Source organism: Erpetoichthys calabaricus, chromosome 18 (assembly GCF_900747795.2).
Source record: "Erpetoichthys calabaricus chromosome 18, fErpCal1.3, whole genome shotgun sequence".
Classification (NCBI taxonomy): domain Eukaryota; kingdom Metazoa; phylum Chordata; class Cladistia; order Polypteriformes; family Polypteridae; genus Erpetoichthys; species Erpetoichthys calabaricus.
This window is the reverse complement of record NC_041411.2, coordinates 47,804,517-47,830,580: the sequence shown is the minus strand read 5'-3', so window position 1 is coordinate 47,830,580 and position 26,064 is coordinate 47,804,517. Positions and strand designations below refer to the sequence as shown.

At 41.4% G+C, this 26,064-nt stretch overlaps 1 protein-coding gene across 1 annotated transcript in view; it reads right to left on the bottom strand.

The window, feature by feature from the left end:
• cacna2d4a (calcium channel, voltage-dependent, alpha 2/delta subunit 4a) overlaps positions 1-26,064 on the bottom strand; it is a 791,862-nt gene that overhangs the window by 560,663 nt on the left and 205,135 nt on the right. The window contains exon 9 of the mRNA XM_051921543.1: positions 20,890-20,964. Within this exon, the coding sequence (XP_051777503.1) occupies positions 20,890-20,964 (75 nt within the window). The remainder of the gene's footprint in view (positions 1-20,889; positions 20,965-26,064) is intronic.

The following is a 26,064-nucleotide window of genomic DNA, read 5'->3' as shown; positions in this document are numbered from 1 at the left end:
TGCTGCCTCACAGACCTGGGTCCTCCCTGCATGGAGTTTGCATGTTCTCCCATTGTCTGTGTGTGTTTCCTCTCACAGTCCAAAGACATGCAGGTTAGGTGCATTGGTGATCTGAAATTGTCCCTAGTGTGTGCTTGGTGTATGTGTGCCCTGCGGTGGGCTGGCGCCCTGCCCGGGAATTTGTTCCTGCCTTGTGCCCTGTGCTGGCTGGGATTGGCTCCAGCAGACCCCTGTGACCCTGTAGTTAGGATATAGCGGGTTGGATAATGGATGGATGGAATTCATCAAGCTCAGGTACCCCAAAACTGCTGAGTACACTGACTTGTGAGAGGCAGTAAAAAGGAAATGAAAATGACCAGAAGAATCGAAAGTCAAAAAACATGCTAAAGGTCAAAACCAGGAGATGAGGAAATCTTTCATCAAATTCAGAACACAATTGAAAAAGTGGGAGTCCAATACCTTAGGTTAAAAAAAACAGGAAGGAGAAATAAAGATATTTGATGTAGCCCAAACAATGCTTATCCATCAAGCTTGGATACCCAAGAAATGCACAAGATGTTTTTTGGTATCATTGTGAAATTGACGCCACAAACGTGTACACTCTGGAGAATTCTGGGAACGATCTTCATGCAGATGGCTGAATCAGAAACCAATAGAACGCACAATAGAATTACGAGTCGTGATTATTTTCAGAATAGTTTCCCGGCAAAATTACACCCCAAACTTGAATTCCTTGGGCCACAAAACCTTGGAATCATATAGAGATTGATAGGAATTTACACAAAACATTTATAAAAGATGGAGATCATAACACTGAGGATGGCCTTTAACTTGTTGGCCAGATAATGCCACAAATGAGCACAAGCTTGAGCATTCTGGGAAGGATTTCTATGGAGACAATCATTGAGACAATCATTACAATAGGCTAAGATGGCACCATCCATCACGATAAAACATAAGCAGTGTAAGAGCCATTTGTTAGTCAGTTAATGTTAAACCTATATGAATATTTTCTTACTTATCTTAAAATGTTTGTCTAAATATTACTGCATAGTTAATGTAAAGTTCTATTATAACCCCTACAAGCTAACTCCTAAATGAAAAATTCTAATTATTTCTTATTCTGAGCAGAGATACAGTAAGTTCAGTCTATGATCTGCCTTGAGGTTGGTAAGACATGGAGGGCAAACAGCTTCAAACTGTGCTGAACGTCCCGAAGCCTAACTAAGTTCACCATGGAAAAGTAACGCAAACTTTTAAAGATACAACATAACTGAAGTTTAACACATGACAGCTAAGATTGTAATGAAACAGAGAAGACATCCTTTTTCCCTTTTCTGCCTTTTATTCTGCACATGTAGTAACGTTTTCCTCAATTTTTATTATTTGTTCTTCTGTAAATTTGCACTGAACATATAACGACAAACTTTATTGGACTGTGCAATTTCTTTTGTTCGTCATTTGACTCATCCTGGATCCTACCTTGCCAACTCAGTAGCTGCAAACCTGGAAAAGATGCAGCTACAAACAAATGATGCACTTTTAAATGTAGTGAGATATAACAAAATAGACTTGAAATTCTGGTGGGGTCAAAATCTCTCGTAATTAGCTAGAAATCCCATTAGGAGCTCTACAAGCTATATAATTTCCAAAGAGCATAAAGCAGCAAAATGTTTTTCTGCACTGCAAGTTCTCCACATTTTCCACCCCACAAACTACTGAGGCAGGTATCAGAAACCCTGACAAGTTTTCAGAAATATTTGGATGAGATATTGGGACATCTTAGCTATTAGCTAGACAAGCGAGCTTGATGGACTGAATGTTCTCCATGCATTTGTCAAATTTCTTATATTCACAATGTTATGATTTCTGCACACAGGAAAACAAATCTTTTTATGAAGTAATAATTCAATTAACTGAACATTTCAGATCGTATTTTAATTAAAGAGAAGCAGGACTAGAAAACCTAACTCAGCTTACCTCAAATAAAACATCTGTTACAAAACTCAAAATAGATGAGAAAGTGGGAAATTAAATTAACCAAAAATGTGAGCCTACAGGGAAGATCTAAAAATAGGATAAAAACAGAGATAGCACAGCTCTAAGAAAATCTAATCTCTTAATTAGCAAAACAAGACAATAAAAAACAAATGTTCACTAACAGCAATAACTGTAATAAACCTTTCCAAAACTTTATGTGTAGAACTGTCTATTGGCTTCTTGTAGCGACACATATTACATTCAGATCCTTGATGCTTGCCTACAGGTTAGTCAGCAGGTCAGCACTCACTGATATGGAGACACTTGTGAGGTCCTCTGCTTCTTTGCGACCACTCAGGTGTGCTGATGAATGGTGTCTGGTGATGCCAGCTCTGCATGGCATCAAAACTGATTCCAGACTCTTTTCATGTGTAGCTCCTAGCTGGCGGAATGAGCCACACACCTAAATTTGAAATTCTGACTCCATGAGTGTGTTTAAGAAGCTTTTGAAGACTGTATTTTTTGGTGAATTGCTGCCTAGCTGTTAGGTTTTGTTATCTTGAAGTTCTGAGCTCTTCACTTGCCATGATCAATTCTGCAATCTTGTCCTGTAACACAGGCTAATGTGTGAATTTCCCCTTGGGGATTAATAAAGTATCTATCTATCTATCTATCTATCTATCTATCTATCTATCTATCTATCTATCTATCTATCTATCTATCTATCTATCTATCTATCTATCTATCTATCTATCTATCTATCTATCTATCTATCTATCTATCTATCTATCTATCTATCTATCTATCTGTCTACTCCATTATGTTGACCTCTTACTAAGCTGCTTAGGATAAAAGCATCAGCTAAACAAAGTAAATATACAATAAATTCTAATTCTTAAAGCACTCTGACACTGTCACTGTTACATTAACTAAACCTGAGAAATCCCAAACTAATCTTTAATTAAAAAAAACAACAATCAGAGGGCCAAAGTCTGTCATGATTTGGGAGTTTAAAACTGGGTACTGTATATTTCCTTGTTTTGTAATTTTTTTTTTTTTGTTTTCACAGGGTCACCAAATTTTGTTTTTTCTGTTTACATTTCGCAGTGCCATTTTGATGAGGTTGTTTTCTTTTTGGCCACCATGTTGGTAGTGTCTGAATTAGACATTTTAGATCATGTGACCCTGATCTTGTGACTCATGATATCTTTGCCTGAAATTTGTTTGACACCACTCCTTTTGTCCAAGATTCTGGATTCAATGTTAAAGTACCTTCATTTGTATAAGATATTCTAAAGATTTTTTAGTAAATTAAGACTTGATGTGAATTTTAGGACTACTGTTATGTTTAATCCAAGGTTCCTCCCTTGGCTTATGTTTAAATTCCTTTTTTATACCTTTTTTCATATTCAATTCTGTGATTAGTATCATTTATGTTGTTATTTATTTATTGTCTAATTATGTATTATATGTCAAATTTATTTATTTCTTATTTAGTTTCTATGTGCATAATCCTGTTTTCCTATGTCTGATTCATTTTGTAGGTGGAACCCCCCAAGAGGCGGGGCCACTGTTACATTATCATTAAGGGACTGCCCCCCAATCTTTACATGAAGGCTGGGAAAGCGAGTTCCTTGTGGTTCATTGAATGCACTTTGGTGGAGTGCTTGATCTTATTGCTTTTGTTATGTATCTCACTGTGACTGTGGGGTTCAAATGCTCGTTTTACATCTGTTTGTTAATTTTTAAATCTTTTGTTTATGTTACATTTGTTGGTCATTTTGTTTCTGTGTATCTTGTCCTAAATGCCATGTGTTTTGTGGATGGTTCCCCAAAAGACATATCATCTTCAAGGGACTGCCATCAGCCCTACAAAGGTGGAGGCAATCCACAGTCCCTTATGGTTCATTGAATGCACTCATTATGGTGGTGAGTTCTCCTGTATATTGTGCTTTTTGATGATTTTATACATTTTCTGGATTTTTGATTTTATGCTCTATATTTGATTTAATTTAATAAATTTGTGATTAGGACTTTTAAGGCATTTTCTGTTGTGTTTTTTGTGTTCTTCAGAGCTTCACTGTTTAACAATGCCTTTTAAAAAATAAATATCTAATTTATAAAGATTCTACATTGCTCTCTGAACTATTAGCTCAGTTTTAAAAAGTGTTTTCCCATCTTGTGGTCATTCTGAGTATTTTATGAGAATTTATCCTTTAGGGCTTTCTAGTTCATGAGAGGTTTGTTTCTTTGTATTTACTGATTTCATCAACTGTTCTTGCATCTGTTTAAGGATCTTGATCGGTGATTTTGTTTTGGGACTTGTTTGCTTTCTGATTGCCTTGTTAACAACTTCTTTTTTTGCTCTTTTGAACATTTTGCAATTTTCCTCTTCTTTTTGTTAATAAATACTTTTTTTCTTAAGATTTCTTTGTTTACCATTTTATCCACAAGTCAGGGTTGGAAGTAATCCACTCCCTAGTGGTGCGTTTTGAATGTTTTGAGACATTGCAAATATTTGTTCAATTTTTGAAGCCAAATCCCCATTTGGCTTAGTATTGATTGAAGCAAGCCAATAGAGAAGGAACCTGCATTGCCATGGAGTGAACGTTTCAGGGCAGTCTGAGATTCAGGCCTGCTTCTTGGCTTACTTTTGGATGCCTCACACCACTTTGGCCATTTCATGTGCTGCTTTCATAACAACTAGAAGTTTGATTTGTGTTTTGGTTTCTCAATTTCTTCTTAGTTTATGGCAATGACCCATTTTCTATACCTTTGACCACAAGTGTTATGAGACTTGATGAGGGTAAGCAATGGGTCAAAAAGAATAGGTAGGTGACCAGATAACAAAAGGCAAGACAATAATCAGAAGTTGAAGGCGAAATGAAACACAAAAACCAAAGCAAAGTCTTACCATTAGGCCTACTAGAAAGTTAAGCTAACTAACACTAAAGACTCAGAAGGAAAATGCATAGTGTGATCACTGCCTTATTAGTATTGTTGCTCCTACTCTGTTCAATGCTTGTATGGACTGGGTGTTGGGCAAGGTCGTGGGGTCCAGTGACTGTGGGGCATCTGTTGGTGAAGAAAGATTCATGGATCTTGACTTTGCTGACGATGCTGTGATCTTCGCAGAGTCAATGGAGGCTCCGATCGGGGCGCTCAAGAGACTGAGCAAGGAGTCTGAGTGTCTGGGCTTGTGAGTGTCCTGGATAAAAACCAAGATCCAGGCCTTTAATGACCTCTTGGGCACAGTCATCAGCAGTGTGTCTGTTTGCGGAGAGTGTTGACCTTGTCGAGAGGTTTACTTACCTTGGCAGTGACATTCATGTCTCTTGTGACTCTTCCTATGTAGTCAGTAGACGGATTGGAAGGGCATGGGGAGTCATGAGGTCGCTGGAAAGGGGTGTGTGGCGCTCCCGATATCTATGCAAAAGGACAAAGGTCCAAGTCTTTAGAGTCCTGGTGCTTCCTGCCTTATATGGTTGCAAGACATGGATGCTATCCAGTGACCTGAGTTGCTCATGGAGTCCCGAATGAGGCACATTACCTGCATTGTGAGGGAGCATCAGTTATGGCACTATGACCATATGGCCATGTGGCGCGCTTCCCTGAGGGTGATCCAGCTCGTAAGATCCTCATTGTTAGGGACCTGAGTGGCTGGACCAGGCCAAGGCGTCGACCATGTAACACCTGGCTGCGGCAGATAGAGGGTCATTTCTGGAGGTTGGGACTGGACCGTGTGTCTGCCTGGGGTGTTGCCAACTGAGATCCTGAGTTGTTTCATTGTGTAGTGGGTGTGGCAAAGCACTGTAGCAGTGCATGCTCCCCAACTTGACTTGACTGACTACCACAATGTCATTAGTGCCATGAAAAATCACATGATGAATTCCAGACAGCATCACGTAAACAAAACAAAATGATGATAACAAAAAATATTCTTAATTCAATTTCAATTTTGACTCCCATATGTCAAAACCCCAAAACTGACAAATATCACGTACAACCCTACAAAGAGTTACCCAACACCCTGACTTTTTAGCATTCAATCCTTTTTTTCTCTGCTGCTTTCATTCCGGCAGAATGGTTCCAAATGTCATACGTAAAACTAGGAAGGACTTTCATAGTCCTCTCAGGTCACTGCACTCCTAATGACCACAGCACCTGAGAATCTTAATTTAGCATGAGGCCCCACCCTGCTAGATCCTTAACAAAGGAAGTTTTATGATTGGTGCATTTTATTATTTTTTCCCTTTCTAATTCTGATGATCTATGTGGCTAGACTGAGGTTTTTATATCCTGAGAATCCAATCATATTTATCGTCTTCCCAAAATGCCATTTTGGATTTCTTTCGGGCACCACTATTTTGTGTTGGGAGCAGCAACTGTTGCCAAAGCAATGCTCCCAGTGTACCATGGGAATGCTCGACATGTGTCATCGTCAGCAAAACATATACATTCCGACTCGTGCTATTCTTATTTATTCATGTTTGGAGTAAAACACTTTACGTTTAATTCTCTATGTCATTTTTATCTCGGCATTCTAGACTTTTCTTTTAATTCAACGGTTTCTGATTCTTGTCCTACATTTCTGGCCTGGCGAGTCTTTTTGGTATCGAACGCTGCACTTATATATTGTGGACGCTTAGGGTCGCTCTTGCCCTATGAAACCCAACAGACAGATGTTCAAGACAAATGTTTAAAAGCACCAAGCAGAATTTTAATTCTTTTCTTAAATATAGTGCCTCAAAGCACCACAATCATCACAATTGACAATAATCAATAGATAGATAGATAGATAGATAGATAGATAGATAGATAGATAGATAGATAGATAGATAGATAGATAGATAGATAGATAGATAGATAGATAGATAGATAGATAGATAGATACTTTATTAATCTCAAGGGGAAATTCACATACTCCAGAAGCACCTTACTGATACAAAACAACAATATTAAATTAAAGATTGATAATAATGCAGGTAAAAACAGACAATAACTTTTCCGGGTGGAACTGAAGAGTCGCATAATTTGGGGGAGGAACGATCTTCTCAGTCTGTCAGTGGAGCAGGACAGTGACAGCAGTCTGTCGCTGAAGCTGCTCTTCTGTCTAGAGATGACACTGTTTAGTGGATGCAGTGGATTTTCCATAATTGATAGGAGCCTGCTGAGCGCCCGTCACTCTGCCACAGATGTTAAACTGTCCAGCTCCATGCCAAAAATAGAGCCTGCCTTCCTCACCAGTTTGTCCAGGCGTGAGGCGTCTTTCTTCTTAATGCTGCCTCCTCAGCACACCACCACGTAGAAGAGGGCGCTTGCCACAACTGTCTGATAGAACATCTGCAGCATCTTATTGCAGATGTTGAAGGACGCCAGCCTTCTAAGGAAGTATAACCGGCTTTGTCCTTTCTTACACAGAGCATCAGTATTGGCAGTCCAGTCTAATTTATCATCCAGCTGTACTCCCAGATATTTATAGGTCTGCACCCTCTGCACACAGTCACCTCTGATGATCACGGGGTCCATGAGGGGTCTGGGCCTCCTAAAATCCACCACCAGCTCCTTGGTTTTGCTGGTGTTTAGGTGTAGGTGGTTTAAGTCGCACCATTTAACAAAGTCATTGATTACGTCCCTATACTCCTCCTGCCCACTCCTGATGCAGCCCACGATAGCAGTGTCATCAGCGAACTTTTGCATGTGGCAGGACTCCAAGTTGTATTGGAAGTCCGATGTATATAGGCTGAACAGGACCGGAGAAAGTACAGTCCCTTGTGGCGCTCCTGTGTTGCTGACCACAATGTCAGACGTACAGTTCACAAGACGCACATGCTGAGGTCTGTTTTTAAGATAGTCCACTCAATAATCAATAATCACAACACTACAATACTCTTCTGCTGGGTCTTGACCAGTCCTTTATATTCCTTGACCCAGAAGTTCTCCTCCTCTTCTTCCGGGTCAAATGACACCTCATCAGTTCTTAAGCAGCCCAGAAGTACTGTGGGCTTCCGTCCTCCTGACTCTGAAGTACTTCCGGGTTGTAGGGAAAGTAGGAGTCCCCAGGTCCTTTATGAGCTCCCCTTGGCGGCACCCATGGTACCCAACTGGGCTGAGGAAATGGACTCCATGTCCCAGGATGCCCTGAGGCAGTCCGGGGTACAGCTACCGTCCAAGGGAGCTGCCACCTAGTGTTCTGGGGGAGGCAGTGTCCTGAAAATTCTGCCTTCCTCCATTCTTTCAGTTCAGGGACATACCAGCTGGATTGAGCTGCTGGCCATTTATCACTATATATATATATATATATATATATATATATATATATATATATATATATATATATATATATATATATATATATATATACAGTACTGTGCAAAAGTTTTAGGCAGGTGTGAAAAAATACTGTAAACAAAGAATGCTTTCAGAAATATAAATAATGATTGTTTATTGTTATCAATTTACCAAATGCAAAGTGAGCGAACAAAAGAAAAATCTAAATCAAATCAATATTTGGTGTTACTACCATTTGCCTTCAAACCAGCATCAATTCTTATAGGTACAGGTATGGGGCACGTCTTCCCTAAGTCCCGCAGGCCCTACACAGTTACTGAAACACACAAAGAAAAATCACTCCAAATCACACTCTTTGTCTTCCTCCACTCCTCCCAGGCAGCTTTGTCCTCCTCCTCCCAACTCTGGCGCTGAGTGGTGGTTGCTTGCCCCTTTTATTGGGCTGCACTTCCGGGTGTGGTGAAACTAGTGCCCAGAAGGGTCCAGCAGCTCCTGCTGCAGCACCCCCTGGCGGCGCCTGCGGAACCCAACAGGGCTGCACAAAACTCCAACCCCCATGAAGCCCTGGGGGAGTCCGAGGCACTGCTGCAACCCAGGGAGGCTGCCATCTAGCATCCAGGGGGAGATGTTGTGTTTCCCATGTTTGCTCTCCTGGTCCATATATTTATGTTACGGCCAAAACCCGAAGTTCAGCCAGTTCCCAAATTGACCGGCCATTTCGCATTTTGGCCGCGAGGTGTGGCCAAAGTCCGAAGTACTAGAAATGACCAGCATATATGCTACTTTGGCCAGCCATTTCGCGAAGTGGCGAGAACTCCCTGGTCAAAATCCGATGTGCTGATGTAAGACTGTCCGCTCAAGGTGCGAAGATGCTTAAAAATTTTCAGATGCAGATTCAGAAATGAGTTTTCCATTCTGCACGAGAAACTGCTCAAGGCGGGTCTTGTTCAGTAAAGCGGACGCCACTTGAGACGGCCTTCCCCTTGCCCAAACACTAACCTTAAGGTCAATAAAATAGGTCCCTGATGTTAAGTCACTATTTTATTGCTAAAATAACAGAAATGTGAAATCCACTTATATACCTGATCTTAATTATTGTGAAACAACCAAGTGGCATCCGCTTTCTGAACATGAGCTGCCAAGGCTACACTCAACGCAATTGCACTACTAAGTGCGCAACAAATCGCTGTTCATGCCTTTTTCCTTACAACTTTGGCCGATCGCCCCATGCCCTTTCGCAAACTGGCTGGCCAAATCCCGAAATCGAGGAAAAGATCGGACATTGGCCGGTCAATTTACAGCGACATTGGCCATTTCCCGATTTGGCCGGACATTTCCCGGTTTGGCCAATTTCGGGTTTTGGCCGTAACATATGTATATATACTGCGGTGGGTTGGCACCCTGCCCAGGATTGGTTCCTTCCTTGTGCCCTGTGTTGGCTGGGATTGGCTCCAGCAGACCCCCGTGACCCTGTGTTCAGATTCAGCGGGTTGGAAAATGGATGGATGGATATATATATATATATATATATATATATATATATATATATATATATATATATATATATATATATATATATATAATAAAAATAGCAATAAATTAGTAATAACAAAGGTTAATGATATATATTAACCTTGGGAATACAACAAAATTGAATCTGGTAAGTGCCACATGGCCCACCGAGGTTCACATGATCGTTTCTTGTCTTGGTCATGTCAGCTGTCCCATTCAGTCATTCACTGACAGCGAGTGCAGCTCATATATATGGGGGCACCAAAAGTATTTAGGGCCTCCTGAGATCTTAATCCGGCCCTAGGCTAAATACTTGCATGAAGAAGTTTCATCTGGTAAGTCGTAAATGTGCCTTGAAGAACTGGCATATAAAGCTTCTTTTAAAGATTATTATTTTTTAATTTACAGTCAAAAAGTGTGACTTAAACTTATTCAATAAAAATCTACAAAACATGTATCACCATACAGTATATGTTAGATATAACCAATTATTACTCTCCACTATACTTGAAGACCTTATTAATATATTCATTTTACATCCACTTCAGGGTCACAGTAGATGACATTTATGCCTAAAAGGAGTGTTTGAAGAAAATCCCACTCTGACAAAGCGTGAAGAATTCTTTTCCATATCAACCGCCCCAAGTTTTCTACTAGTACAATGGTTTATGTAGCTGACCAGGGTAATACAATTTTACTTCAGATTTCTCTTGACGACTAAGAACAAACTCACAAAGAAAAGATAAACATTTCACAATATTAAAGTTAGGTTTTCTATATGGAGAGCTTAACCATAATTGTAGTTAGAATAAAGTTACTAAAGCCGTTCACTAATAAAATCCTGCAACAAAACACTAAAGTATAAACCAAGTAAGGACAGAAGAGTGAGAGTCTAATCCAGAATATCACACGCTAAACTTTCCACTAACACTATTTCACTGTTTGAATCCCTATTTTGGACAAAGTAGCTCACGCTGCTGTATTATAATTTAATAACTCGTATCACTAAGGTGGCTCCTAGCTACCAGACAAGATTCCATAGCAACTCATTGCCAGTTTGCAGTGGCTTTCAATGTGATGGAGTAACAACAAAGAAATTTTCAACAAAGATATTAAATCCAAAATAATACATAAATTCAGAGTTCAAAAATGAAACTGTCAAAATATAAAACTCTGCTAAACTAAAAAAAAGAGTGCACAAAATTTTTTAACAAACGCAACAGCCTTCCTAATTCTCAACACTCAAAATACTAATAAAATAAAATGCTCATAAGGTGTTTATTAAGAAGCTACAAGGCTAGCAGGCGTAACAACTTTACAAATAGAGCAGCAAGTTTTCATCTAATAAGCAGTGAGGCAGATTCTTCTTTATCAGTTTAAGCATCTTTGCATTTCTGAGACCATCTGTTCCTCTTCAAGTCAAGTTGGGGAGCATGCACTGGTACAGCACGTTGCCGCACCCACTACATGATGAAACAACTCAGGATCCCAGTTTGCAAATCCCCCGGGCAGAAACGCGGTCCAGTCCCACCCTCCGGAAATGACCCTCTATCTGCCGCAGCCAGGTGTTACGTGGGCGACCCCTTGGTCTGGTCCAACCACTCGGGTCCCCAACAGTGAGGATCTTACGAGCTGGATCACCCTCGGGGAAACGTGCCACATGGCCGTAGTGCCGTAACTGACGCTCCCTCATTCAGGACTACATGAGCAACCGCTCATTCGAAACAAAGTCAAACCAACGGCACCCAAGGATTCTCTAAAAGAGACACAGTACCAAAGGAGTCCAGTCTTCGTCTCAGGTCACTGGATATTGTCCATGTCTCACAACCATACAGCAAGGCAGGAAGCACCAGGACTCTAAAGACTCTAAAGACCTCATGACCCCCCATGCTCTCCCAATCCATCTACTGACTTCACAGGAAGAGTCACCAGAGACATGAATGTCACTGCCAAGGTAAGTAAACCTCTCAGCAAGGTCGACACTCTCTCCTCAAACAGACATACTGCTGATGGCTTGGCTTAAGAGGTCATTAAAGGCCTGGATCTTGGTTTTTAATCAGGACACTCGCAAGCCCAGACACTCAGACTCCTCGCTCAGCCTCTTGAGAGCCCCAATCAGAACCTCCATTGACTCTGCGACGATCACAGCATCATGAGCAAAGTCAAGATCCGTGAATCTTTCTTCACCAATGTATGCCCCACAGCCGATGGACCCCATGACCTTGCCCAACACCCAGTCCATACAAGCATTGAACAGTAGGAGCAAAAAGACACCCCTGACAAACCCCAGAATCAACTGGGAAAAATGCAGAGGTCCTGCTTCCACTCTGCACAGCACTCAAAGTACCAGTGTACAGGCCGGCCATGATATCCAGCAATCTCGAGGGGATCCCGCAAACCCTCAAGATGTCCCACAGGGCAGCTGGATCAACTGAGTCGAACGCTTTGCGAAAATCGACAAAGCTGCAAAGAAACTCTGCCGATATTCGCGTTTGCGCTACATGAGAACCCTCAGTGCCAGGATGCGGTCAATGGCAGACTTCTTAGGCGTAAAACCAGACTGTTCTGGTCGCTGGTAGGTGAGCAAGTGATCACGGATCCTATTGAGGACGACCCTGGCAAGGACCTCATCCGGCACCGAGAGCAGTGTTATCCTATTCCCCTGTAGTTGCTGCAATCCAGGCAATCACCCTTTCCTTTCCAGATAGGGACGACAAGTCCCGTTTTTCAGTCAGTTGGGATGATGCCAGTGTCCCAAATGAAAGCATAGATTGCTTGCAATGCCAGGAGGACAGCCTTACCACCAGCCTGGAGAAGTTCACCCCGGTTACCACAGATCCCTGCAGCCTTCCCCCCCCTCACCTGGTTCACCACCTGTGCAATCGCAGTGAGATTGGCCCACAAGGACCGTAGACCCAGAGATATCCAACGTCCTAGCCTGAGGATCAGATTTGAACAATTGCTCAAAGTAGACAGCCCAGTGGGTCATAACTGCAGTGTCATCTGTAAGGACCGTTCCATCAGCTGCCCTGACTGCGACTCTTCGAGGAACAGATTCGGGTGTGCGTAATGCTTTGATTCCTCTGTAAGCAGGACGTGGGTCACTAGACCACAGATGGTGTGTCACTTGCTCACAGATTCCTCTAACAAATGCCTCCTTATCTGCCCTCAGAGCCCTCGCAGCTGTCCTTCTCAGTTCCCGGTACAGACCAGAGTTGCCATTGAGCCGTGCGGTGTGACTCCTCTCAATGATATCCAAGGTGCCCTACAAGATGAAACACCTCCTTCTGGGAACACTGGGAACACCAACACAACCCTATGATGGGAGACCTTCCGTGGTTCCTCTTCCAATTCAAAATAAGGCCTGCACTAAACAGAAGCCTGCCCATTGTCCACCCTCATGCAAGGAGTGCTCATTGTAATTAAAGGACTAAATGAAAATGTCCAAACACACGAAAGCAGATTCTCTCTTAATTTAAATTGAAGACATTTTCTTTTCCCAGTCATTTGCAGGTGCTGCACCATACGGCCTCTTTTTCTTGCACTCCGTGTTCAGTTGGACAATATGTTTGTCTGCCTTTCCTCTCCCAGCCCAAGATGACTCCTTGGATTCCTGATTCTCAACCTTTCATTCCACTTTTTAAATGTACAACGTAATATTTTTTCTCTCTCCTAAACTCTGTCCAGATATTCTCCTTTTACAGGCCACCTTTCGGCAACAGAACTACATGCACACTTCTTCATGCCCTGTAATTCTTTGCCTAGAGCAACACAAAAACATCATTATCATAATGCTTAGAAAAGCACATCCTGAAAATAACAGTTTTTTGACAGACTCCCAATCAAGTCATTTAAAGTAAAATCAACTGACTTTGATTAACGTTTCAGTAATTAGAGCATCCCTACTCATGGTAGAAGAATGGAAGAAGTTTGGAACCACCAGGACTCTTCCTATACATGGCCATCCTGCCAAACTGAGTAACCAGGTAAGAAGGGCCTTGGTCAGGGAGGTAATCAAGAACTCAATGGTCACTCAAACAGAGCTTCACAAGTGTTCTGTTGGAAAGACAACCATCTCAGCAGCACTCCGTTAATCAGGCATTTATGGTGGAGTAGCTAGACAGAAAGCCGTAACATATCCTTTAACACACCACTTGGAGGACTTTGAGAGCGTGAAGAAAAAGATTCTGATGACACAAAAATCAAACTCTTTGGGCAGAACTTCAAGCATTACGTCTGGTAAAGACCAAGAACTGCTCATCACTGGCCCTGGTGAAGGATGGTGGTGGAAGCATCATGCTAGGGGGGAGGGGGACATGAAGACTGGTCAGAACTGAGGGAAGGACGAATACAGCCAACTACAGAGAGGTCCTTGAAGGAAGCCAACTCCAGAGTGCCCACAAATTCAAGCTGGGGTGGTGCTTCACCTTTTAGCACAACAATGACCTGAAGCATATATTCAAGACAACACTGGAGGGGGTTCAGGACATGTCCCTGACTGTCCTTGTATGGCCCAGATTTAAACCCCATCTTTGGAGAGACCGGGGCCGCATGCATAACTCTGTGCGTAGAATTCACACTAAAACATGGCATACGGAGAAAAGCGGAAATGTGCGTACGCACAAAAAAATTCAGCGCAAAACCATGCATAAGCAAACTTCCACACACTTCTGCTCCATAAATCCCAGTCAGTGTGAAAAGTAACACACGTGCATGCGCCTGCTGCCACACTCCAACTCCTCTAAGAATTACACCTCTTTCAATATGCAAATCAATATAAATATCCACTTAAGTTCAGTGTTTTGTGAAAAGACAATGGCAAAAGCACACAGAAAAAAGAAGAATGTCAGCGAATGCGAAGTGGAGGCAAGGAAAAACATACTATTTGTTGGCTTAAGCAGTAGTATAAACAACAAAGTGTGGCGGAGACACTCGAAAGTTCACCTCTGCCTCCGCTGGGCAACCATCTGGCTGTGTGCTGTCAGATGCTGTTCCAGAGTCACAAAATGCAATAGTGGATGCTGTAAGAGATGTGGCCAATGAAGTAGGGAATACAAGGGCTGTACTGTGTGATAGACAACAAATAAAATGAATTGGTTAAAAAATAAATGCTGCATCTGATTACCTGTGTTTACATTCTGCTAATTACATTCAAATGAAGTTGTAACGCTGCCTGATTTGCCTGATCATTTGGTGGGTCAGGGCCAGGTTCATCATACTGCATCTCTTCAAGTACGGGCAAGCCTTGATTGTGTGCCACATTATATATGCAGCATACTACACACTTGCACAATGCGACACACGTTCTGTGCACAATAGAGCATCACACTAATAGAGTGGAAATGCTTTCTATTTACATGAGCAAATGCATTCTCTGAAGGCGCCTTTATAGTGTAGCGTCGCCGCTGAGTGGCACAACGGATCAATTATCTGTTCTTAGCATGTCTCTTTGAAGTGACTCACTATCCTTAAAATGACTGCTTGCCTTTTGCCACACTATTTGGAAAAAGCACCTGTGACTGTACGAAGCTGCCGTTTTTATAGGTTCTCCTGCTAGATATGATGTAATGCCAGCTCATTCTTTTGGCATTTCATCCCTGGCTGATGTAACTTGTCCAGCGCCATTGCAATACCAATGTGAGTGCAGCTGACTGCTCTGAGTACGTTTGGAAAAGTAGACGTTGCTGTGAATTGCTCTTTGATGTTTCCCTGTTCAACTACAGTGTAAGGAAATCTTATCTATCTGAATGACAGGCGGATAATACCATCCAATACAGCTGGCATGGGGCAACTCAGTGATAAATGAGAAATACCCAGTCGGTCAGCAAGTTCACATTGAAAAGCTCCTGTGGCTAAAAACCCAAGAGCATGCAGAACTTGCAGGAGGAGGTAGAGTAAAATTCCTTAAAGTCTGCCTTTGTAAAGCTGGTGTCAGTTCAGCACACATTCCCAAGAGAATAGCTGTTGGAAATCTAAATCAGCTTAGAAACCAGTCATCATTTTCATCTATAAATACGCGCTCTCTTGTAATTTTTCCATTTGCGATGTCTTTTAACAACACTAAAGCAGCCATGATAAGTTGGAATAGTCTGGCCATTCTGTGCACCATTATACTGTTACAGAATGTTTACAATCAAGTGAACTAAATGTATAAACGATATGCAATTAATTTCAGTGTATTTGATAAAACACGCCGCATAGATGTGAATCTAAAAAAGAAAAGTAGACCACAGAAACAGTAGCACTGCTTTGATGCTGGGTGACTGCTGTTTTTTACGCCATTTTGTTTTTATACATCGTGATGAGAGCGTGGAAACGGGAATACACACTGTTTATACATGAGGCACCTGAAGATGACTGTTTACAGGTAATTCCCATCCAATCTAATGCAGCTTGAATTGATCTGCTAGGAAGAATGAGATAAACTGCCAAATCAAGGTGTGCAAAGCTTGGAGACACTTACCCATTAAGACTCAAAGCTGGAATTTCTGTGAAAGGGGCTTCTGTAAAATATTGAATTGAGGATCTGAATACTTATATGAATGAGAGATTTCAGTTTTTGATTGTTAATACATTTGAAGAACTTTCTGAAAATATGTCTTCATTTTGTCATTGTGGGTTATTGAGTGCAGATTGATGGGCAAACATAGCAAATGTATCCATTTAAAATTAAATCTACAACACAATAAAGTATGCAGGAAGTGGCAGGGTCTGAATACCTTCTAAGTCTACTGTATACTTTTTATCCCTCTTTGAAGTTTGTTATTTTTATTTGTCCTGTTTAATTATTTTCTGTTGTATTTTTTTCACTATGTTATGCATTTACAGGGGTGGCACGGTGGCGCAGTGGGTAGCGCTGCTGCCTCGCAGTTGGGAGACCTGGGGACCTGGGTTCGCTTCCCGGGACCTCCCTGCGTGGAGTTTGCATGTTCTCCCCGTGTCTGCGTGGGTTTCCTCCCACAGTCCAAAGACATGCAGGTTAGGTGGACTGGCGATTCTAAATTGGCCCTAGTGTGTGCTTGGTGTGTGGGTGTGTTTGTGTGTGTCCTGCGGTGGGTTGGCACCCTGCCCGGGATTGGTTCCTGCCTTGTGCCCTGTGTTGGCTGGGATTGGCTCCAGCAGACCCCCGTGACCCTGTGTTCGGATTCAGCGGGTTGGATAATGGATGGATGGATGTATTTACGGCATTATCTTGCAATGTGTCCTTTACTGCCTTGAAAAGTGTGAAAAAATAAAACATACAATTATTATTCTAATAGTATAGTGAAATGCCTGTTTAGTAAAATAGGCACAATGGTAAGCCTGTCTGTTTCGATCAGGTCATACACTTAGGAAACTCTGTTCACCTGGTTTGCTAGCCCTTACGTCCCTCTTTCTTTGTGCTTTTTGTTGTCTTTGTTTATTGAACATTGCAGCCTTCTTGTAAACACATAATGACATTATTTATATATTGTCACACATGTGTGTTCGAGGGTTAACCTGGTGTGTGATACCACCCTGGACCAAGAGAGTGCACTGCCACTAACTGTCTTATTTACATCTTCGGCCACAGTGCCAGCAAACCACCCAATGAGGGCAACTGACTCCTTCCAGTCCTTGGGCCATAAAAGCACGAGCAGCTGGAAGGATACATCACTTCTTACTCTAGCGACCAGAGCAAAGAAGCTCTGCTTTAACCTAACGATGGACTAAGCGATTATAATTGAGATAGCGACATTATTTTGATGGCAGTATTTTGTGTTTCATTTATATGCCATTGTGCATTATTTTTTGTTTAACCCTTTGACTAAACGGGGACAGCTAGGTTGGCTCCCCAAAAGGTATCCGTGTATCAGCCTGTCATTCCCTCGGATGACCACAATATATATTTAAATTATTATTATTAATGGGGTAACCTGAGATTTGAAACCAAGTGCTCCAGATTACAAAGCAACAACCGATGATTAGGTGTCAAATACAGTAGGTACAGGCAAAGACTTTAAACATTTTAAGTTTTTATTACTTCAAAGGCAAATACAATATGACACAGTTTTTTCAAATACAGTGGAACCTCGGTTTGCGAGTAACTTGGTTTACGAGTGTTTTGCAAGACGAGCTAAAATTTTTAATAAATTTTGACTTATAAACGAGCGAGGTCTTGCAATACGAGTAGTATGTATACGCTTTGTCTGCTGAGCATCATGTGATCACAACTGAGCTGATGGTGGTTCTCTCTCTCTCTTGCTGCGGGATTGTGGGCAATTGTCTTCTATTCTCTGTCTGAGTCAGCGTGCCTCACTTATATAGTCAACATCTGTATGAGCGTATACTGTTTACTACAGCATTGTGACTCTGTGTGTGTGTGTGTGTGTATGTGTGTGCACGTGTGTGTGCTGTGACGTGTGAGTCCCAGTCTTGCACCCCAAAACACAAAGCTGAGTCTCAGTACTTTAGCAACACCAGCTTTATTCAGCTTGAAACAGCAACAGCGGGATTTTATTGTAGCGGGATCTGCCACTCTCCTATACACAGACACAGCAGTCAGGTAGGGTCGTGGCCAACTAGTACTGTGCCCTGCGCATTTATAATGTTCCTTGTTCCTTTTTATCACCCAGCGATGGCAGGCGCTTATAGCATGTCCACGATCTTTTCGGATTCGATTTTACAGCGAACTGCTACAGCGCTGGGAGACTGCGATTGCTTTGGGACGCTCTTCCATGTGTCGTCCCGTTGGGTGGAATCCCACAAGAGTTTAGAAACTCACTCACACCAGCCATGATTCTTTTCAAAGGTAAAGTGCAGGTTAATTTGTTTTATGTATTTTTACTTTATATTTTGTATTAATCATTTTTATATGAATAGTTTTGGGTTGTGGAACGAATCATCTGAGTTTCCATTATTTCTTATGGGGAAATTCACTTTGATATACGAGTGCTTTGGACTGCGAGCACATTTCCGGAACGAATTATGCTTGCAAACCGAGATTCCACTATATTAATATTCACATTATACTATTTACCTTCAAAAATGAAAAAAACAGAATAGTAAGCAGGAAGAGAGCCAAAGTGTGGTAGGGCTTTAGATAAATAAATTGTATTTTACTAGCCACAGTACTTATCGAAGACAGGTAATAGAATAATTTAAAAATAATTCATATCTCTCATCCTACGTGTACTTTAAGCACCTTTCATCTTTACCCATGTGTGTCTTTCTCTGCTTCTGTCATTTTATACTTTCCATCTCTGAAAGCAATTCTCTCATTGTACGCCTTTACTCCTCCTCGTGTGGCTCACACTTGCACTTCCTCTTTCGTTGTGTCACAAAGGCCAAACTGACCAATCAGATTGCTCCAAGGGAATGGACACATGGACCTTAGAGTTTTACTATATGGTAAATATATATATATGAGTGTGGGTGTAGAGTATATAGGAAAGTGGTCAAAGTAAGCAAGTGTCACATTCAACTGTGAAGAGAAGACTTTGAGCTGCAGGTCTAGCATTTCTAGTGGCAATGTGAATGATTGCTAAAATTGCAAAATAAGAAAGAGAGTATTGTCACGGGCCAGGAACCAAACCAGTTCTAGTCTCTGTACTCTGAAATTAAAGCATAGAACAAACTGACACCAAACTGACCAATCAGATTGCTCGGTAGGGACTTGACACACAGACTTCAGTCTTTTATTATATAGTAGATGACCGTGCTCCACCTGTTCAATTGCCTATATTTAGTAGAGTAGATTCATACCTGGTGGCATGGATCATGGACTATCTTACAGACAGACCTCAGTATGTACGTCTTGGGAACTGCAGGTCTGAAATTATGGTCAGCAGCACAGGAGCGCCACAGGGGACTGTGCTTTCTCCAGTCTTGTTCAGCCTATATATATCGTACTTCCAATACAACTCGGAGTCCTGCCACGTGCAAAACTTCGCTGACGACACTGCTATTGTGGGCCGCATCAGGAGTGGGCAGGAGGAGGAGTATAGGAATCTAATCAAGGACTTTGTTTAATGGTGCGACTCAAACCACCTACAACTGAACATCACCAAAACCAAAGAGTTGGTGGTGGATTTTAGGAGGCCCAGACCCCTCATGGACCCCGTGATTATCAGAGGTGACTGTGTGCAGAGGGTGCAGACCTATAAATACCTGGGAGTGCAGCTGGATGATAAACTGGACTGGACTGCCAATACTGATGCTCCGTGCAAGAGAGGACAGAGCTGACTATACTTCCTTAGAAGGCTGGCGTCTTTCAACATCTGCAATAAGATGCTGCAGATGTTCTATCAGACAGTTGTGGCGAGTGCCCTCTTCTACGCAGTGGTGTGCTAGGGAGGCAGCATAAAGAAGAGGGACACCTCACACCAGGACAAACTGGTGATGAAGGCAGGCTCTATTGTAGGCACGGAGCTGGACAGTTTGACATCTGTGGCAGAGTGACGGGCGCTGAGGAGACTCCTGTTAATCATGGAGAATCCACTGCATCCACTGAGCAGTATCATCTCCAGACAGAGGAGCAGCTTCAGCCACAGACTGCTGTCACTGTCCTACTCCACTGACAGACTGAGGAGATCGTTCCACACTATGCGACTCTTTATATTCCACTCGGGGGGGTAAACGGTAACATTATATAAAGTTATTGTCTGTCTGTATACCTGCCTTGCACTCTCCACCTTGCAGTTTTTACCTTGCACTGTGTTTTTATCACTCTTTAATTTAATATTATTTTTATCAGAATGCTGCTGCTGGAGTATGTGAATTCCCCCCTTGGGATTAATAAAGTGTCTATCTATCTATCTATCTATCTATCTATCTATCTATCTATCTATCTATCTATCTATCTATCTATCTATCTATCTATCTATCTATCTATCTATCTATCTATCTATCTATCTATCTATCTATCTATCTATCTATCTATCTATCTATCTATCTATCTATCTATCTATCTTTAGTTTCAGTGATGTCATCACTTTATAGACCATCTTATGCTTTCATTACCACCATATACTTCTATTTTTAATTTTCAAGTACTAGATACAATTAACCTGCCACATAAAGATAGCGAATTGTTTTGTGGTATGCTGACAAACATCACAGCTTACCTGAAAGAAATAATTTCCTTACCTCTCGATTGTCTAAATCCGCTTGAACCAGAATCCCTTTGAAGCATGGCTCCACATAATGAACATAATCGTTGTACTGGAAAACAAGTAAAGAAATGAAAAACTACTTAATTGGTACAGCTCATCTCTTTAGCAGGCAGGCCCACACAACGTAATATTAGTATCCCGGCATGTTATTTATAGAAAAAGCCAGTGTTCAGTGTGAGTGGATGTAAATCTCACAACTTCACAATATTAAGAGTTAGTACAAGGGTGAAGACGGTGCTTGACCTTCATTAGGTATGTCATTTTTAAAATATTATTCTTCTTGTTTTAACTTTCAGTTTTCAAAGATTTGACTTCTGGTGTCTCCTCACACTCAAGACAGAATGCAGATAAGTTCATTTGAAGAGGCCAGAACATGATCTGATTTTGCCTGTCCTTTGGAGAAAAATCTTCACTTAGAACCAACAGTGCCAAAAGGCAGTCACCTCAAACTTTAGAAAGTGTTTATTTGGATTCAGACTGATGTTTCGCTCATGTGAAAAAAATGCAGTGGTTCTCCATACTCCTGTAAACATATTCTCAAATTCTGACAACATTGCAGCTGTAGAGGTAGCAAGCTTCTTGCTCATCCAGGATCAAAGCTTTCAAAATTGACAGGAAAAAAATACAAACCTGCCTACGCAGTGATGAAGGTGGCATTTGTTTATGGAAAATGCATTTACTGCTCCAATAATAGCTTAACGTCTGAAAAATGAATCTGACCTATTTGGCATCATTCTCGATAGAAGCATCAAGAAGAGGACACTACCAACTACAGTAATGATTTTGGGCTATGCAAGAAATAAACTGTTGTTGTTGTAATGACACAAGTCTGAAACGAAAATGATCACACATGGACATTTACAAACTATAATGGATCAAAATACAATTTATCGTTGGTTGTGAAGTGCTCCTCTCAAATGCCTCCTGTGGCCTGTCAGAATGAAACCAACCTCCTGTTTAGAAAATAAACTCCCTGTGTTTTACTCGCATAGTTTACAATTTACTAAGACAAACCACGAAAGGTGACAAAACTTCTGTAGTTAGTGTTAGGACCTTTTTCAGATGATCCCAGATACACAAAGCTCTGTCTAGTTGCTCCATACATTTTATTAGCTTGATGCCCTCATTAATGCTGAGGTATGCTGCAGATCCCAACTTGTCTAAAAGTTTGATAGATCGAGGAAATGGTTGGGTTACTCGATGGATCAAGTGTTTCCTAAGTATCCCTGTGAGACATCTCCAGGAATGCTGAAAGCGTGAATTTCAATTTACGTTGGCTTGTTTACCTGTCATCATCATCATCATCTGGGATTACTCAGGTTAGTCGGTAACCCCTTAACCCCTAATCTGTTTGACTCTGTGTGAGGTTCATTCTTTTCCAAGCACATCTTTGGCAGCCTTCCTCTGAGCCTCATTCACTCCACCTCTATCTTAGTTCACCTCTTCACCTTCTGCCATTCACTCCACATGTCCAAATCACCTTAATCTGTTTCATCACACTACCAAACACATATCAGTTCCACTCCAAGTCTTTCTCTTAATTCAGCATTAATATTCTTCTCACTCCATGACACTCCACACATTCACCTAATCCAGGGGTGCCCACACTTTTTCGGCTTGTGAGGTAATTTTAAAATGACCAGGTCAAAATGATCTACCTACATTAAAAATGCTATATATTACTGTATATTATATATATATATATACAGAACCCCCCGCGAAAGGTGAAAATCCGCGAAGTACAAACCATATGTTTATATGGTTATTTTTATATTGTCATGCTTGGGTCACAGATTTGCACAGAAGCACAGGAGGTTGTAGAGAGACAGGAACTTTATTCAAACACTGCAAACAAACATTTGTCTCTTTTTCAAAAGTTTAAACTGTGCTCCATGACAAGACGGAGATGGCAGTTCCGTCTCACAATTAAAAGAATGCAAACATATGTTCCTCATCAAAGGAGTGCGAGTCAGGAGCAGAGAATATCAGAGAGAGAGAGAGAGAAAAGCAAACAATCAGAAATCAATAGGGCTGTTTGGCTTTTAAGTATGCGAAGCACCGCCGGACAACGCAGCTGCTAGGAAGGGAGCAATGTGAAGGTAGCCTTTCGGCATTTTTTTTGAGGAGCGTCCGTATCGTCTAGTGCTCCGTAGAAAAACAAACAATTAAAAATCAATACGTGCTGTTTGATCTTTTAAGTATGCGAAGCACCATGCAGGAAGCATATCGCTTGACAAAGCAGCCACATTTAAGCTCAGCAAGGAAGAGAGCAATGTGAAGGTAATCTTTCAGTGTTTTTTGAGGAGCGGCCGTATCTTCTACAGGTGCGAACAGCCCCCGTGCTCACAATATATTTGAGGAGTTTTATTTAATAGGTAATACGCGCTCTGGTTGGGTAGCTTCTCAGCCATCTGCCAATAGCGTCCCTTGTATGAAATCAACTGGGCAAACCAACTGAGGAAGTATGTACCAGAAATTAAAAGACCCATTGTCCGCAGAAATCCGCGAACCAGCAAAAAATCCGCAATATATATTTAAATATGCTTACATATAAAATCCGCGATAGAGTGAAGCCGCGAAAGTCGAAGCGCGATATAGCGAGGGATTACTGTATATATACAGTACTGTGCAAAAGTTTTAGGCAGGTGTGAAAAAATGCTGTAAACAAAGAATGCTTTCAGAAATGGAAGTGTTAATCATTTATTTTCATCAATCAACAAAATGCAGTGAATGAACAAAAGAGAAATCTAAATCAAATCAATATTTGGTGTGACCACCCTTTGCCTTCAAAGATTCCTTTGCCTTGAAGGAACTCGACTGGTAGGTTGTTCCAAACATCTTGGCACAGATCTTCTGTGGATGTAGGCTTCCTCACATCCTTCTGTCTCTTCATGTAATCCCAGACACACTCGATGATGTTGAGATCAGGGCTCTGTGGGATCATACCATCACTTCCAGGACTTCTTGTTCTTCTTTACGCTGAAGATAGTTCTTAACGACTTTGGCTGTATGTTTGGGGTCATTGTCCTGCTGCAGAATACATTTGGGTCCAATCATATGCCTCCCTGATGGTATTGCATGATGGATAAGTATCTGCCTGTATTTCTCTACATTGAGAACACCATTAATCCTGACCAAATCTCCAACTCCATTTGCAGAAATGCAGCCCCAAACGTTCAAGGAACCTCCACCATGCTTCACTGTTGCCTGCAGACACTCATTATTGTACCGCTCTCCAGCCCTTTGATGAGCAAACTGCCTTCTGCTATAGCCAAATATTTCAAATTTTAACTCATCAGTCCAGAGCATCTGCTGCCATTTTTCTGCACCCCAGTTCCTATGTTTTCATGTATACTTGAGTCACTTGGCCTTATTTCCACGTCGGAGGTATGGCTTTTTGGCTGCAACTCTTCCATGAAGACCACTTCTGGCCAGACTTCTCCAGACAGTAGATGGGTGTACCTGGGTCCCACTGGTTTCTGCCAGTTCTGAGATGATGGCACTGCTGGACATCTTCGATTTCGAAGAGTAATAAGCTTGATGTGTCTCATCTGCTGCACTAAGTTTCCTTGGCCGACCACTGCGTCTACGATCCTCAACGTTGCGCGTTTCTTTGTGCTTCTTCAAAAGAGCTTGAACAGCACATCTTGAAACCCCTGTCTGCTTTGAAATCTTTGTCTGGGAGAGACCTTGCTGCTGCAGTATAACTACCTTGTGTCTTGTTGCTGTGCTCAATTTTGCCATGACATGAAACTGTCTTCCACAACCTCACCTTGGTAGCAGAGTTTGGCTGTTCCTCACCCAGTTTTAAGGCTCCTACACAGCTGTTTCTGTTTCAGTTAATGACTGTGTTTCAACCTACGTGTGACATTGATGATCATTAGCACCTGTTTGGTAGAATTGGTTGATCATACACCTGACTATAATCCTACAAAATCCCTAACTTTGTGCAAGTGTACCTATAAGAATTGATGCTGGTTTGAAGGTAAAAGGTAGTAACACCAAATATTGATTTGATTTAGATTTTTCTAAATTGATAGCAATAAACAATCATTACTTATATTTCTGGAAGCATTCTTTGTTTACAGCATTTTTTCACACCTGCCTAAAATTTTTGCACAGTACTGGTACTGTATATATATTTTATATATATATATATATATATATATATATATATATATATATATATATATAAAATATATATACAGTACCAGTACTGTATATATATACTGAGTATACTTTATACATAAAATATATGTTGTTGTACCTTGCATAACTGAATAACCCTTATGGCACAATAACAATTTAATACATTTTTGGTCACCACAGTATTTGGATTTAATAATCTTCATGTGGGAAAAGGCTGACTCACATAAATAAGTAGAGCTGAATAATGCAGTCAAGGAGGTAGCACATTTCCACATGTTTGGGTACTTTTCCTCTGTGAGTAAGTTCCAAAACTGTCCATGAGCCCCAGACTTCAGCTGAATGTCATCCTGTAGTGTCAAAATTTCATCCTCCACTGTAGAGGAGTTTTAGGTGAAACAATGTTGCAATATTTGATGTGAATGAATCACCCTCAACATCTTCCGTAAATGGATAGCACTTAAATGTCGCGATTGGCTCAAGTAAAGCTGAGTCTTGAAACCGTTTGTCAAAGTCTGACAAACAATTTTCAATCTGCTCTGTGTAGCGTATGCTGTCAAGTTGCGCACACACCTTCCATTGCCTCTCCAGCTCTGATGCGAGGTTTTGGATGTTCCCCAAATTAAGGCGCTGCAGGTTTGAGGACAGATGTTGCATTTTTCGTTAGACAGCATTAACTGAGCTAATCATATTGAACATGGAGTTCTCTTTTCCTTGCAGCTGTAAATTAAGCTCATTCAACATGTTGGTCAGATCGGAAAAAAATGCCAAATCTGGTGGCCATTGATCGTTATTAAGTTGCTTGTATTCTGCATGTTTAATGACAAGGAGAAAATCCTTTTTCTCCGGCCAGGGGTCTTGAAATCTCAGCAGGAATTTCTCCCTAGACATCTGTCTCAACGAAGGCCTCTTTTATCATCTCTCCATCTTGGAAGGACTTCTTATGCTTAATGATCGAGTGACTCACCCGAAATGATGCTTTGGTGTGTCTGCCTTTGCTTTT